General features: G+C 45.9%; 1 protein-coding gene across 7 annotated transcripts in view; it reads left to right on the top strand.

Moving 5' to 3' along the window:
• Positions 1-16,458, top strand: part of LOC105676680 (agrin-like) — a 332,792-nt gene that overhangs the window by 299,107 nt on the left and 17,227 nt on the right. For 5 of the 7 annotated variants that reach the window (XR_010889146.1, XM_067351409.1, XM_067351405.1 and 2 more), the window contains 11 exons: positions 2,038-2,253; positions 2,562-2,803; positions 3,934-4,120; positions 7,782-7,876; positions 11,846-11,975; positions 12,275-12,502; positions 13,131-13,427; positions 13,735-13,884; positions 14,096-14,356; positions 14,708-14,854; positions 15,168-15,404. Coding sequence is in view for 6 of the 7 variants with exons in the window: in XM_067351409.1 (XP_067207510.1) it covers positions 2,038-2,253; positions 2,562-2,803; positions 3,934-4,120; positions 7,782-7,876; positions 11,846-11,975; positions 12,275-12,502; positions 13,131-13,427; positions 13,735-13,884; positions 14,096-14,356; positions 14,708-14,854; positions 15,168-15,404 (2,190 nt within the window). In the remaining variant the exon portion in view is untranslated. The remainder of the gene's footprint in view (positions 1-2,037; positions 2,254-2,561; positions 2,804-3,933; positions 4,121-7,781; positions 7,877-11,845; positions 11,976-12,274; positions 12,503-13,130; positions 13,428-13,734; positions 13,885-14,095; positions 14,357-14,707; positions 14,855-15,167; positions 15,405-16,458) is intronic. The other 2 variants (XM_067351410.1, XM_067351411.1) reach the window with 2 other exon arrangements.

The following is a 16,458-nucleotide window of genomic DNA, read 5'->3' as shown; positions in this document are numbered from 1 at the left end:
CGTGGGAGACTCAAAAATGCGAGGGTTTTTTTCTTTCGATTTCATCGCGTGACGCGATACGTCTTTTCGAGGGAAAAGACAGATCTAAACTGCATAAATTCTAAAGCTACGAGTGAAATGGATGGTGTTGACTTGCTCTGTCAGTGAATGAAGGCGACGGGCAATTTACAAGGCTTTTACCGAGTGCCGAGCGATTTTGAGAGATATTCCCGCTTGTAGTACTCGTAGAATGCGGGAAAGGTATGCACACGGTATCTGCACATGAAAGAGGAAGACGACTAAAAAGGATCGATATTTGCAGTTGCTTTAGCGGAAATAACTAGAATACACTCTCGCCACTGTGCTCTGTGTACATGAATCGATTGCTTCGCAAGCTTCTTCTCTTCGCCGAGAGGCACCTCGGGTCTTTAATTCATCAGAAAGCGATAACTCATCTCGAAAGAAGCTTTCCGGTGTTTCCCCTAATTAGAGCAATTCTTTCACAATATTAATTCGCCTCGCCGAACAGCAATGCGTTATCGCGCTTCGTCGAATATTTCGTGCGCAGCGCTGCGAAAAATCGCCCACGCGCGAATTGATATTCCGCACACGGCGTCTTTCCTCCGCTAAATTAGACGATAATTCGTGAATAATACGGGGGAATGTATGAAGGGCCCCATCAGTCACCCTTGCGTCGCGCGGTACGCCGCACCAACATCGGCATCGTCCGTCTTTGTACGCCGGGAGATTCCCGCCGTCGAACGGCAAAATCCGTCGTCCATACTGAAAAGGTCTTCCAGCGGCTTTCACGTCGTGTCCCGGCCCGATAATACAAAGAAATCCGCATCAGGGTAATGTCGCGTGAAGTTAACGCGCCAGCGTAACCCCCTCCCTCTCCCCTCCCCTCCCCTCCCCCCTCTCGCGATCGTGGCCGGTATTTCGATGAAGGTTGCAGACGCGGGCGGTAGAAAAGAAGCAAGGTGAGAAATCCCATTAAGGCGAGGACCTTGAAAAGGTACGATGACATCGCTCTATCTCGTCCGATACGAGCAGCGGAAGCGATACAAGAGATTTCCTTCGATAACACGCTGAAATTACAAAACCACGTAAGGGATGAAAGGAGCGTCTCTATTATCGATTGGAGAAACTCTCTCTCGTCGATTATCGAAAAAAAAATCACATCTCGGAGCATTTTTATTCGAACGGAAAAGAACGATGTAAAAAATATCAAAATGGCGGATAGCGGAAGACGGAAGGGTCTGTCTTAACCTCAAATATATTGCTTTTAATGCGACGACGCTTCCCCCGCCGGGGTTTTCTCCGAAAATCGACACAGCGGTATTTTTCGCGATCGATTAGGCTCAAACTAGCTGGCGCGCAAACACCAACGAAGGAGAAACGGGATCAGGTTTCGGAAGGGTCGAGTTTAGTCGCTCCACTGGACTGTAACTCGAGTTAACCCTGAGAAACACTACTACTGCCCGAAGAGAACTTGCCTCGTCAGCCACCGGTATAAGGTCGAAACCCACCCACCGCTCGCAGACAGGAAACGGAATCTAACTTCCTTCCTTGGTTAAGGGTGAAGATTAATCTCGGTGTAGCCGTATCTCTCCTCCATTTTGGACCGCTCGGTCGCCCTTACACCCTTCTATCCTATTCGCCTCGCGTAACACTGATTCTCTCCCGACTTTTATACGCAAATTTAAGGAAGCCCGATAAAATCGTTACTTTGATTCAGTTTTTTTTTTTTTTTCATAATTCGCAGCAAGCCCAAGGCAGATGAATCGACCGAATGCGAAACAAATTTTTAAATTACGTTGCTGTTTAATTAATCTTTGGAAGTATTTGTGAGGTAAATTTTAGCTCGGGCGGATCAAGCATTTTAAGAAATATTTAACACTCTTTAAAGAGTAAAAGGAATCTTTTCGGATTAATTATTCAGCATTATGTATACATCATTCATCATGTGCGATGATGTGACACATATTATTCTCAATTCATTATGTCACGAACATTAGCGCTATTAATTATGCTGTTAATTGCGAATTAATTTTCCAGACCCTTGCGGAAGTGTCGAGTGCGCCGAACCGGAAATCTGTCAACTGGGTGACTCGAGGCAACCAGCTTGTCGTTGCGGAGAGCAGTGCGGCCTCGAATTTTCGCCGGTGTGCGGCAACGACGGCAAAACATATTCGAACGAGTGCAGCCTTCGGCAGGAAGCCTGCCGATCGAGATTGCCGCTCAAGAAAATCTACAACGGCGCCTGCAGCACCGGTAAATGCGAAAACCGTTAATATTTCAACGAAATGTCACTAAATAAATTGATAGCGGAACATTATTCGTATACGCATTGTACAACAGCGTTGAATAATTTCGCACGCGTATTGTTGTAGCAAAACAAAATGAAAATTATCACAGATATTAATATAACTTTGAAAAATATTGCGGTGTCACGATTAACATTAAATAAATAAATCTTTTTTATTCGCACATTCTCTGCGCCTCGAAAGAGATTCTCCGAAATATTCATCATGTTGAATCGATTCGCAATCGAAAACCGCACGATCGTTCCGATTTCACAGGGCACAATCCCTGCGAGGCGGCGAAATGCAACCTCTACGAGCAGTGCGCGATCAATCGGCAAGGGATCGCCAGCTGTGAATGCGGCCCCGAGTGCGAGCCGGTGATGAGACCCGTGTGCGCCCGCGGCGGAGCCACCTACACGTCTATGTGCGAGCTGAAGAGGCAGGCGTGCCTGACGAAGGGCAACATCGAGGTCGCCTACGTCGGCACGTGCGGCTCCAGGGGGCCCTGCTCCGAGAAGGTCAGTCTCGGTCAACTGAATCTGCATCTCGCGCACGGGAACGCGCGGCACGCGAGAGCACGTGTTTCGCGCAACGCATTCTCGCGGCTTCCGCTTCCGCTTCGCTTCCGCATTCGCAAGCGAAATAGCTGCCGGTGGGCGTCGGGATTCCGACGCGACAAATTATCGCTCTTCGGCAAACGCTCGTGACGAGCGTTAATCGCGTCTCGGAAGCGTTCGTTAAAACTGCAGAGATAATGTAGTTAACTGATCGAATATGTTTGTGAAAAAACGCTCGCACCTAAAATACAGATAAAATGCGGAGGCTGTGTATTATTATTCAAAATACGTCGCGATTTCAGTCGTGATTTAAGTTGAGAACGCTATTGGTCTGCAAAACAAAGTTTATAATCGACGTCGGAACAGCTCGCGAAATGGAAATTGCTGGATGTATTCACCGCGGAAATTGGAAGGGATCAGGAGTCCAATGGAGTGCGGCGGGAATTTCTTCTCCTTCAGTATTTCTCCCTCTCGATACTTTCTCGATTTCCCGCAAAATTCGAAAGCCCGAGGTGAGATCCTCACCATTTCGACGAGCTCCTCCGCCGAAAGCAATTGTCGCTAATTGGATGACACCGAGCCAGGTATCTCCGGTGGGAAAGCCAGCGGGTACTGGTATGAAAAGAAACGGGGGAAAGATCGAGCTCGATGAATTTCACGAAGACATTCGGGTATCGGGTTTCTTGTCTCGCGCATTTCTCACGAACAGTTTTACGGACTTTGATATTCCCGATACAGTCGGGAAACTTTTCTCCAACTAATTAATTTCTTGTTTACATTTTCAACATATTTTCTTCTGCTTTCAGTTTAATTCGCCCGCCCCCCCCCCCTTTTACTTTAATTAGGAAACATACGGGAGAGGAAGAGATAATTATCTTTCAGCTGCGGAAAGATAATTACTGTGTAATAATTGCTGCAGTTCGCTGTCGGCAATTTAGAAAATATGACGCTTGATTAAATCTTTGATAAGGGAGTGAGACGAGAGAGAGAGAGAGAGAGAGTGTGTTAATAGTTTCCTTACAGTGTGCGTGTGTGTGTGTGTAATGCAACGGCACATTGTATAATTGTTGCGATAATTATTCGGTTCGCAGGTGTGTCAATGGGGCGCAATTTGCGCGGAGAGCGGCGGCAACGCTGTGTGCCAATGTCCGACTTGTCCGGCGGAATTTCAACCCGTGTGCGGCGATGATGGCATCAGCTATGGCAACGAGTGCAAGCTTCGCCTCGAGGCATGTCAGCATCGACGAGAGATACGCGTTCTGTATCAAGGACTGTGCAGTGAGTACCGCCGGAAATAGATTTATACGCCAGCGTGCATTCTATCTGCAAACTCGTTCGTCGCCGCATTTTCCAAACTGCAAATTCATTTACACGCATGATCGACGGATAGCTGCCAAATCGCACATCTGACTTCGACAATAAAGAGCGCGAGTACGTAAACTTAATGGCATTCTTAACTTTGAACAATTAATTGTTTTCTAAGCCGAGTGTATTGAAATTCCAATTTCTGTGTCTCAATCACTTCCTTTGTTTTGCTTGATAATTGGATATTCTGTCCCGTCCGTTTCGTCGTCGCAAAGATAATATATTGCTGGCGAGGTAATTTCTAAAATAAGTCTCGCGCAAAGTTCGGAGATGCATCAATTAATCGTGTAAAATTCGAGATTCTTAATCCGAGATGCCAATTAAGTTCCCGCGTCAAGCGCCCTTATCGGCGCTAATATTGAGAGCGTGGAAAATAATTTCCAACTCACGGCGGGGGTTAAGAGAACAAATCTGTGATTTTAATATGCCGGAGTGGTCGGACAGCAGGGGTTAATATACGGTCGCGTAATCGCCCCGGCAGTGGCGGTAACTTAAAACTTGCTACGACTAATTTGAATATCCGGCCCGGGTAAATTGAATTTATAACGGATTTCTGAACGATCTTAAGTAGCGCGGCGGCATGAAACTTGATTAACGTCGATGGCCTCGCGTGTTTCTCCAGAATTAAACATCGATCGACCGGCCGCCCGCACTTTTGCCTCCTCTCCTTCGATGCGACGCGATAAAATAGTAATTATAAAAAAGCAGCACTGATTTAAGAAGACTAATAATTCGCAAACTGTCAGAGAACGAATCCAACATGATGAAGAAAAAAAAACTATACTCTTGCAATTAAAATACTAAAGAATTTTTCGGAAGATACAAACGTTAATGAAACTGAGTGAAATTACGCCTTTCGGTCACGTCACATATTTTCAGCGATGGAGGTTTCTTTTCCTTCAGTTTTCCTCCTCGCAATAGAAATTCCGGACGATATTGTAAACAACTTCATGCATACTGCACTCGACGATGCATCGCCGTGGCTGCACGCGAGCTCGCGCTATTAATCTTCATTTTATTATTTTCTACGATGCCTTTAATAACGACGCCCTGCGCCGATCCTTAGCGAGCGGCGGGGTGGAGTGGGGGGGGGGTGGAAGAGATTTCATCGACCATGCACTTTACGACACTGGCCCCTACCCTGCAATTTCATTCTTATTAATCCACCCCTCCACCCTTCGATATTCTAGAACGAGCTACTATCGGGATCGTCGTCTGAAAGGGAGACGCGGATTCCTGCGCGATTTTCCGTCCTGTGCGTCTTTTCTTAACATTCGATGAATATCGCGGCTCCGATCGCCTTTCGATCCGCGCTTTCGTTCGGCAAATTTTCTGATAAAACATGCGATTCCGGATTACGATTACGGGCGACTCTTTCCCATCGCGACTTGTCGGATGCGAGAAATTAAATATTATTCTTTTGTACTAAAATTGTATTGTACGTCTCGAAAGAAACATTTACCTCTGCGAGATAAATCTGCAAAATGTGTAATATAATTTTATTTTATGCTCGATGTTAGTTAAACGTTAAATATTACACCATTGAATATTACAATAGCGTTTCGTTGAGCTTCTGTTAATAACCGCTCCACTTTTCTGAAAGCGAGAGTATCGCTGGAATTAAACGAGAGAGGGAGGGAGAACGCTCCTACTTTCCTCCCCTCGGCTTCATCTTTTCATCCGTCTTTATGGAAATCATTCGCGAATAAAGCACTTTCCAGCGCGAAACAAACGCACAACTCGACGTTGCCTCGCGGCAACGATGGCGTGATAACGCCTGACATTGTTCATTTCTTATGCAAATCTACACACTCGTGCATTTCTCAATAATTGCACGTAGTCTCAGACAAATAAACTGCGCAAAGTGTTCTAAAATTAGTGCTCAAAATTACTATCGCAGCTTTAGGAAATGAATATTACATCGCAACTACGAGATCCAAGATTGTTCACATATTTTAATTCGCCGATATAATTTAGTAGGCGAATACGGTACATCGACAAGTGTTGTACAATTTATTATCGCGAGCGTGAAAAAAAAAACGATGTAAAATTACGTAAGTAGCTATCGCCGTCATCAAATATCCGCAAGCCAGATCGTTAGGAGGATCGATCTGCAAACTTTCCAGACATATCTCGTACTCGCGGTCGCGTCTTGTGGCCTGGCGCGCGGGAATAAATTGTAACATTTCCGATTTGCATCTTTATTAAAAAGTTCCACTTGTCAACATAGCGCGGACAAGCGCGTCCGCTATCAGACGGTAGATTTATCAAAAGCCCGCTGGCGAGCGATACGTTCAAACAGCGATTCTATCAAACCCTCCTCCCCCCCTCCCCCCCCTCTCCGCCGCCGACCGGTGCTTTAAGGCCCCGGGAATATAAAATCGCGGTGCTCGTGAGAAGTTTAGTCTAAACACAAACAGTAATTTCCATCACAAAAATCTGATGAAACGGGATGCTGGCAGACGCGATGAGAGGCAGACACCTCCGGTGATTCACCGGAGGTGCCTACGACGCGGTACTACCTGTGCCGAGGTTTACCGAACTTTCCTCATAACACACGTATCCGGCGAACGGCGTCGGAAAGATTGGATTGCTTTTAATATCGGGCGGCCCACGAATACGGAATCATAAAAACGGGGGAGGGGAGAGAGAAGAGATCGGGTTTTACCGACAGTTTCGTTTCAATTATCAATTTCAGACGCAGTGAACTCTTGACAATCATATTTTAGCGCACGATTCTTCTATATTCTCAGACGCTGCACAATACTTTACAGTATTCGTCGCACGATCGGTTTTCGCAATAGCGATGGAATCGCGGGGGCGACAATTTTCATTATCGCTCGGACCCGCGCTGGAAATCGAGCGGAACGTGCCGTGGAATTCGGTTTCGTGCATCGGCCGCGGCGGTTTCGCGGCGTCGGCCGCTGCACCCTGAAATCGTATGAGTTGTTACCCCGCGGCATGCACGCTGCATATGCATGCGCTTCCTTGCGCAATCCTCTCATTCCTCCCGTCCTCCCGTCCTGTCCGCAGTCACGCTTCGTGCGACGATTCTTGCCCCGCTTTCAACCGCGCCGGAAAACTCGGAGAAAACCGAGCGTCATCGACACGTCGACGGGGTGAGTCTCTCTCTCTCTCGTATCCTTCTCCGTTCTCTCTCTCTCTCTCTCTCTCTATCCCTTTCACATCCATCGTGGATTTCAATGAATTCTAAAGATAACTTTGCGACTGCCAGGCCGCCATCGCTCTTTCCACTCTCTTTCCACCTACCTCCGATTTCTGTTACTCGCATTTCGGTACCACTCTTTGTCTCGACCCGTTTCCTCTTTCCTCCCCCCCGTCGCCGCTTCCACCCTCCGCCGTGAAAATTGCATTCGAAACGGACGCCGTTATGCAAATACCTGCAGGAATCTTTATTAATGTTAGTCCTCGGGCGGTCAAGGAGCGGCGTGTGATTAGTGGCGCGAGTGATATCATGAAAATGAAGGCATGCGTCGGTCGATTCTGCATTGAGCGCGCACGGAACCGGCGTAATGCGAATGCAAATTTTTAATCATTATCGATCTGTTCACAGATGGCTGCGAGAGCAAGAAGTGCGAGTTTTACAGCAAGTGCGAGAGCGACAGCGCCGGGGAAGCCAAGTGCGTGTGTCCGAAATGCGAGAATTCCGTAAGTTTGGAAGAAATGCGTAATCTTTACTTAAAATTACACAATTATGCGCGTACAGATGTTGCATGAATTACTTTCAAATTTTCTTACACAGAATTTCCTGCATATTTCACAGTTTTGACTAACAAATTGAGGATAACGATATCTGCATTTTTTTTCACTTTTATATATTTTTATATATTTCTTTTTTGCATCGCACATTAACAACTTAAACCAAACGCTACACATGCTGCCTTTAACAAATAGCTCGACTAATAAGCATGCCAAGAGAGCGTGTGACGCGCATTATAGAATATTAAATCGAATGTTCAGGTCGTTTGATTCATTCAAAATTGTCATTTACATTCGCACCATTTCGATCACCTAAATTTTATACACGTCGTGCCTGTCTTGTTTGTATTTCTGTGAAAATGCAGTGCCGCTTTGCGAGAGAAATGGCTCTCAGTCCAAGGTTGACAGCCGCATAGCTCGAAATTTCAAATTCAATAAATTACTGCGCATATTACACGCACTTGGCATGTAATAATTCTTTTAAATAAATGTCGGATTAATTTTTGTTTCAACTCAGAAAACTGCCCGCGCACTAAATATTTTTACGCTGTATTTTATGTTGAAATTAATTGCTGCAATTAATGATGTTTTCGCAAATACTTTAAACCCCGAAAAATATCCTGCAGTTATTTGATAAAGAACAATATAAATGATTGCGTACGCGCGAAATGGGCACGTCAAACGGATATATGTGTTACATATAAGTAAAATTACAAGTAAATATATGTGTCGTCTAATTTTTGGCAATCCAACAGAAATAACAACGTTTAAATCTAGTAAAATCGCATTGATTAGATCAATATATATAATTTAACTCTGCGTCAATATAATTAGCCGAGATCGCGCAATTTTTCTGTTGAAATGGACGCCGTCGCGCGTTGCAGTTTCTTCGTCATTATTTTCGCCGCTCTAAGATTCGCTCGTTAGCGTAATCGGCATAAAATATTCACGCCACGATGAATGTCCCGCTCGATACAACCGCGTACGCCCGCACATGCATTTTCGACCAGCGAAATTTCAGCGTTTCTCCAAGACCGTTCAGTGTTACGCGCCGCGGTGGCGGGAAGTCGCTTCGTTAGGAACGTAATGGGAAGGGGGGTGGTGGTGGGGGGAGGGGGAGGGAGGAGGGGTAAAAGCAAAGAGGATTGACGCATTTGCATGCGCCATTTTCAGGACTTTCCATCAGCGTGGCGTTTCGCGGCGCTGGTCGGTTTATTATATCCTTCTTCCGCGGAATGAATGGCGTTTTCATGTTTCATTAGACAACCGACAATAGTTCGTGGCTCCGCCGCGAAATGTCGAAAATTTCAATGGGAGCGCAATGTTTCAAGGTGCCGGGTGACGCGACAGCTCGTCCCCGTTGAACGAATGAGCGCATGAAAAAATTTTAATTAACATTTTGTTCGTGCATTCGTAGCTTCCGCCGGGCGTGGTCCGACGCGCTTCTCTCTCTCTTTCTCTCTCTCTCGCCCGGCGCGTGCTATTCAACGGCAGAATCCTAAGTAAACTATGACAAGTCACCGCCATTTATCTTCGCAATACGCGCAAGATAAACAGGCCATTATAAAAATTGATGTAATTAGCATTAAAAAATCGTAAATGCGGGACCGCGGAATGCGTAATAAAACGATTTCGATGATTAAATTTGCAATGAATCCGTTTTCGGGTTTATTTACTTGCAATTTTCGAAAATCATTCTTGTATTACTTCCGCCAATAAATGTTTAACGATAACGATTTGATGCACGCCGATACATTAAACTCGATTCGCTTCCGCGAAACTTCAATTCCTGCGGATTTATTTGCCTATTTCGGATCGATTTCCGATAAATAATTTTTCATATCCGGTTTGCGCGCGGATATTACAGTTTCTCTCGCTTTTTCCCGTCACGCATTCAGAATGGAAAGCATGCCGGTTCATCAAGATAGCGCGGGTACACCGCGGAAAATTCAGCCGATCCCGCCGGAGATAGGCGAAGTGGCTCGGATTTCACGATTCGCGGAACGTCCTGCTGACGAAACGACGAACAATTCCGAATTCCTACGGCGTAGTTTCTTCCGGCGGGATCCGTGAACGGAGCCGGGGAGGAATAAGGGATGCGTTCAACGTTAGAGAAAGAGTTGAGAAAGGGATTAGGTTGGCAGGTTTCGTCGAAGTCTTGCGGACGACTTTCGCGGTATCCTTCCGGAAGAACGAGAGGACGAAAAGAAGTTCGTCCGTCGGTCACGGATGCTTATCGAATGGTATCAGCAAGCCAACGATAAGGATCTTTCTCTCTTTCTCTCTCGCTCTCTATCGGCAATGGGAATTCTGAAACGTGCATCAGATGGATAATGCGACGACATCAATTTACTCGACCGGAGCGATCGATTAAATCGCTACTAATTATTCGAACTCGCGTTAAATCTCTGATGTACGCGCCACGCGATTTTTATCGCGTCGAGAAATTCGTTACAAAATATAATTTAAAATTAATAATTAATTTTTCGCAATTTTTACGCAAAGTAGATTAATAAATGTAGATTGAACTGAAAATTTTATTATAAACCGATGCTTTCTCAATTTTATCTACAACGCGAGAGAGAATCATCGCGACAGATGCATTTGAAATTGAGTCGATGACTTCGCCGTTCGGATGTCAAGTGAGACGGCTTTATCCTCAATTCAAGACAGAGCGTTGTGCGCAGAAAACATGCGCGATGGGCGCGTTTGCATGCAATAATCCTCTTGGTGAAACACGAGCCACGCGGGCCCGCGCGGATTATCTCAGAAAATGAACTGACTGGCGTCAATTAAACTTAACAGGGAGGTAATTAAATCATACGGACGTCTCCCTCTCCCTCCTTCTCATGCGAAAGCTTCACCGCAGCCCGCATACGCCGGATACGCCTCTGTTTTGAACGATCGTAATAATAACTATCGTCTTTCTCGTCGAAACGACCCGCAGCCATCCGCGCGCACGCGGATAGCTTTCCCTCGAATTCCAATTAGATCAAATGAGGCTTTTCCCTGCGCTAGCGCGCGCGTACATCTATTTGCATAATCATATTACATCGGGTGCCCCGGCAGAAGATGCAAATTACTTACATAAATTATTAATTACATTCGTAATTGTTACCGTCGAATAATTCATTGTACCACTCGCATATTAATTATATTTTAAATACAACTGCCAACTCGTTGTCCGCTAATTAAATAATCAATAGTCGCCAATTATATTTGCAGTTTTGCGTATTCGTTCGTTGACTTAAAATTAGGAGATTGCTTAGCAATCGAGCGGGCGCGTTATACGTTTCGCGAGGAAACAGAGCCGTCCCCAATTTTCGTCGCGTAATTCATTTCCGCTGTTAAGCGATCGGCTTGTCGATGCGGCGACCGGCGACGGGCGGCGAGTGTATGAAGCACGGGCGTAATAAGCAAACAAGAGGAGCCGTGAATATGATGGCCGAGCTAATTAAGTTTCGCTCTTTCCTGTGTTATTGCGCCGCGTCACCCTCATCCTCCCACATCCTCCCTGGTTGTCCTGCAGTCCCGCGTCGCTGTCCGTCAAATGCACAGTCCATGCATTCCTTGCACCTCTGTTGCGCGCAACAAGTGAGACATGCAGGACATGTCTTCCTCTTCTACTTTTGACTTTTAATTTCATATCTTTTCTTTGCCTTTTTTTCACACTTTCTTTTGCCGCAACCATGCGCTCTCGCTTTTTTTTCCAGAATTTTTTGTTTCGAAAAGCGAATGGAAATGGAAAAGATGTAGAATAAATGACACATGTTTCTATTTAAAATATATCACCTATTTCATGTTTGACGATTGAAGTGGTAAAATGAAGCAAAGATTTTACGTTAAAATGATTAAATGTTGGATTTGTGATTTTCTTCTTAATTAATCATTGTCACAACTAATAATAATTATGCGCAGGTGAAAGAACCGGCTGAAGCAAAGGAAGTTTGCGGATCCAATAAAGTAACCTATGAAGATGAATGCGCCTTGAAAAGGGCGTCGTGCACCAGCCAAACTCTTATCAACATCAGCTATGTTGGCGACTGCGGTAAGTAACATATATTGTCATGTAAATGTGCTACATAATGTAATAAGCTTGGATGTATAATATTTACGATTAAATGTAGCGATCTTTCCCACTCCTTTCCACTCCGCGAAAAAGAGAAACATTATTTTTCCGCAAAAAAAAAAAGTAATTTGATACTTTTGAAATATCTTTTTTTTTTTTTTTTGAAAGCCGCCAGGCTTTGTTAAACATTTCGTTGAATTATCCAAATCTAGACGTCTCTATGATAATAATCTACGTACTGCGAGCCAGGTGAGAAAAGAAAATTGAACGTTTTCCAGAGCTGTGCGCGAAGATGAAATGCGAGCACGGCGCGCATTGTGTGGCAGGTGTATGCGTGTGCCCGGAAGTCTGTCCGGAGAGCAGCGGCGAGCTCGTTTGCGGTAGCGACGCGAAAACTTATCCATCTGAGTGTGAACTGCAGCGAGCAGCTTGCGGCAGAGAGCCCAAGTTGCCGACGTTGTACGTCACATTTTACGGAGACTGCAGCGAGCATTTGGCGTCGTTGAGTATGTTTTCGAAAATTTTATTACTTGTTCTTGTTGTTGCTGTGCGCGCGAATCCTCCGCCGAGTTCGTGAAAATCGCAATTAACTTTCAACCGTGTCGCTGATGGAAGCGTGTTAATAAAATGTGTCGGGATAGATTTTTTGTAGCAACGAGCAGAGCATGATTTGAATATCAAATCTCCGATGTCGAGATTCAAAATCAGCCGTAAGCGACCGACGCGCTTGACGCTTGAAAATATTTAGAGCATCTTGCGAAAGCCATATTGCGATTTGACAACGCGCTCATGCATTCGACGTGTCTGACGCGACACGAGCCGCAACCCCCTTTGAGCGCAACGCTTGAGGCGCGAGGCACGTTTATGAAGTTCCGTAGAACTTGAGACGTTTCATACATGCCCCCTCCGTAATCTCGAGAAGTTGCCGTTCGCGCACAGTAAGACGATGGCGCGTAATTGAAAATAGTTTGCACGAAACAATCGCTATCAGCGTGCGAGACGCTTATTACGACGCCCGAGATTACTTAATGCCTGAAACGCGTTAACCGCATGTCACCAGCGATTTGGTTGCTAAACGCTCTCTAACGACGCGACAAACCGCTCTAACCACCGCTCTCCGACCGCTTCTAACAGCGACCAAGTCGACGCCGGCAGCGACTCGCGTGGCCACCACCATCGCCGACATAACCAGCACGCAGGAGCGCGAGGCCTGCAAGGACATCCACTGCGACTTCGAGGCGACCTGCGAGCTCGGCCCGGACAAGTTTCCCAGGTGCAGCTGCCGATTCGACTGCGCGTCCATCTCGCAGGAGAACATGCGGCCAGTCTGCGGCAGCGATCTCAGGACCTACTCCTCTCTCTGCGCCATGAAGATGGAGGCCTGCCAGCGGCAGCAGGAGCTACGGCTGAGACCCCTCGATCTTTGCCAAGGTTGATTGAAGAGCGACGGCAGATTAACGAAATTTGCTTCCGGGAAAAAAGATATCTTTCAACGCTTGCGACACTTAACAATCGACTCTTCCCACGCTTTCACTAACAAATAGTAAATTAAGTTTCGTTAATGCGCAAATTCTTTGAACTCGCTCAAGGAAAATTGGCCTCTTGCGACATAGTTAATTTTTTTTTTTTCAGATACACAATAATTTGTCAAGTCAAATTTAAGAGACGTCTGTTTATTTATCGAAAAAAAATTTTTTAAATCGACAACTTTCTAACGCATACGATAACGTTTGTACAGGCATGGAAGTCAAACCATGCAACGGCGATCCTCCAATAGTGGACTCCGAGGGCAAAGAGTACGATTGTGGCAGCGGACCGGAACGCAGAGACTGCCCCAGCAATACTTATTGCCACCAGACGACGCGATTCGCTCGTTGCTGTAAAAAAGGTCAGCGCGATCAAACCTTTAATCGGTTCAGATCGACCGTCCGTCAATCACTAATATATCGAAAAGTATCAATTTACGTTAACTGCAGGTAGCTCGTGTCGGTTTTTCGAATTTTCATTTATATTAAATTTCACATTTTCGAGAAGCGCAGAGCTCGCTTGTCCGCGAGAAAGTTCCATTAAAGGATTGTGAGAATTGCGTGCTGTTCCAGTTCAAGGCATCCAGGTGGTGAAATGTGCGGACTCGTGGCACGGCTGTTGTCCGGACGGGAAGACCGCCGCGCTCGGCCCGGACGGCGCGGGCTGTCCGAGTTTCTGCAACTGCAATAGACTCGGCAGCGTATCCGACACCTGCAACCCGGAAACCGGTCAATGCGAATGCAAGCCGGGCGTAGGTGGTCTCAAGTGCGATAGGTGTATGCCGGGTTACTGGGGATTGCCGAAGATTAGCGAGGGTCATCCGGGATGCATACGTAAGCTCGGAATCAGTGCTCGGCGAAGAGAATTTTACTTAGCGTACTTATTAATGAAGCAAGACAAATGTGGAAAATGTATCGCGATTCTTGCAGCCGTCAAAGCTCGTTGGTTTAACGTGTCTTTCTTTTCGCTTCAATTAGAGCGTCCTGAAAACGCTTATTTTCCAAAATAAATACGTCTTTTTCTTCAACCGTTGACATACAATCGCTCGCGATGAAACGAAATGACTATTTTTTTATACATAAGTGAAGACGCCGCTTGGGGTGATAATTAATTGTGTTTGACAATGCAATCCTCTAATTACTTGTCACACGTGAATATAAATCACCTTTTCTGTCCGAATTTAGCATGCGGTTGCTCGCTATTCGGCTCCGTCAGGGAGGACTGCGAACAGATGACAGGACGTTGCGTCTGCAAGCCGGATATTCAGGGACAAAAGTGCACTATCTGCAATGACCATAACAAGATACTCACGCCCACCGGATGTTACGCAGGTATTACGTAAAGAGATGATTGCCTAACTTTATTACGACAAATGAAATACCGATCGGTGTCCAAAACATAATTACAGCCCTGAAAAACCGTCGCGGAAACGATGAGGCGGATTTATTCATTAATCTTTTCAGACAATCCACCTCATTTATCTTACAATCAATTATCGATATTACCTCTCCGACACGTCGCAATGTCGTAACAATGTTCAAACCTGTTGAGAACTTGGCGGTGTCCCCTGGCGTGTCGCGTCGTCCAGCCACGCGATGGGATTGTAATTTTATTAACGCGGCGTTAATCCGCTTTGCTCCGCAGCCGATACGATACCACCGATACCGACGTCCTGTAACGAGCTGGAATGCTACTCGGGCGGTCAGTGTTCGGAGATCGGCGGCGCGCACTGCGTCTGTCCGTCCTCCTGCCCGGCGGACGTATCGTCCGTGCCGGTGTGCGGCAGCGACGGGCAGACCTACGACAACGAGTGCGAGCTGCGGCTCTACGCGTGCCGCCATCAGGCCGACGTGGTCACGCAGGCCTTCGGCCATTGCAGAGGTGGGTTCACTGAACGTACTCCGCCGAACAGGTCGCTTTTCGTCCTACGCTACTGAAAGAAAGCGCGTCACACGCAGCCCCGAGAACATCGCGTACGCAGCGCGGCGCTTGTAACGAGTAGACGAATTTTGCACACTTTAGCGAAGGAGCTGCGAATGAACGTTGGTAGCTAGCTCGTAGGCAAAATCGAGAAGCTCGATAACTCGTAACTTGTAGTAAGAAATATTGTGAACGATGTTAACAGAGAGAAACGTGTCGGTGGTAGGATTTTGAGAGAAGTTATGCAATGATAACACCTTTACGAAGCGCATAATTTATCTCTAAGTGCATACGAAATAATAGATCGCCGGGTTGTGTAGACTGAGCTGCTCTGACAGCCCGAATTAACCCTGTCTGTGATTTGGCGATTTATTGTTTTTTTGTAAATTGCTGAAGAAAATTTAAGTAACCGAGACGGCTCTCGAAATATCGACGCTGTCTGCAAATGCTAGATTTCTGCGAGAAAGCGATGTGCAACTGTAAATAATTGTTATCGTCGAAATCCCGTCGGGAGGATTACAGCTTAATAAATGGAGCAATCGGACGACCGCGCACTCTGTGACATCGGTTTATGAATAATATAGATTACGTAAATAGGGCATTGCATAGAAAGGAAAGCTGAGAAACAAAATAGAGACAAGTTGAAAGCGTTAGTGAATTCTCTCTCCGTGGAAAAGCCCGATTACGAAAATACCCAGCTCTTGTCCTAATAGACTTAGCCCACTTTGTATCCAAACTTGATAATAAACTCGTCAAGTTCCTACTGACATGTATATATATGTTTGTATAACCCCCGCACCCGTAACCGGAAGCTACTCTGCTTGCTTTCTTAATCAGCCGCACATCTTCAACGTTTTTTTGTAAATAACATTTGTGATTAATACACGAATACGCGGAAAATTTAATCCATTCACTAACTAATCGAGCTAAGGAAGCCAAACCAAGGAACGAAGGAAGCAAAGTAAGTAGAATTCGCAGACTTGAAGTTGACAACAAGTTTTACACTGAAATCTCG

The sequence above is a fragment of the Linepithema humile genome, chromosome 3 (assembly GCF_040581485.1).
Source record: "Linepithema humile isolate Giens D197 chromosome 3, Lhum_UNIL_v1.0, whole genome shotgun sequence".
Lineage (NCBI taxonomy): Eukaryota > Metazoa > Arthropoda > Insecta > Hymenoptera > Formicidae > Linepithema > Linepithema humile.
This window is presented reverse-complemented; position numbering and strand designations above follow the sequence as displayed.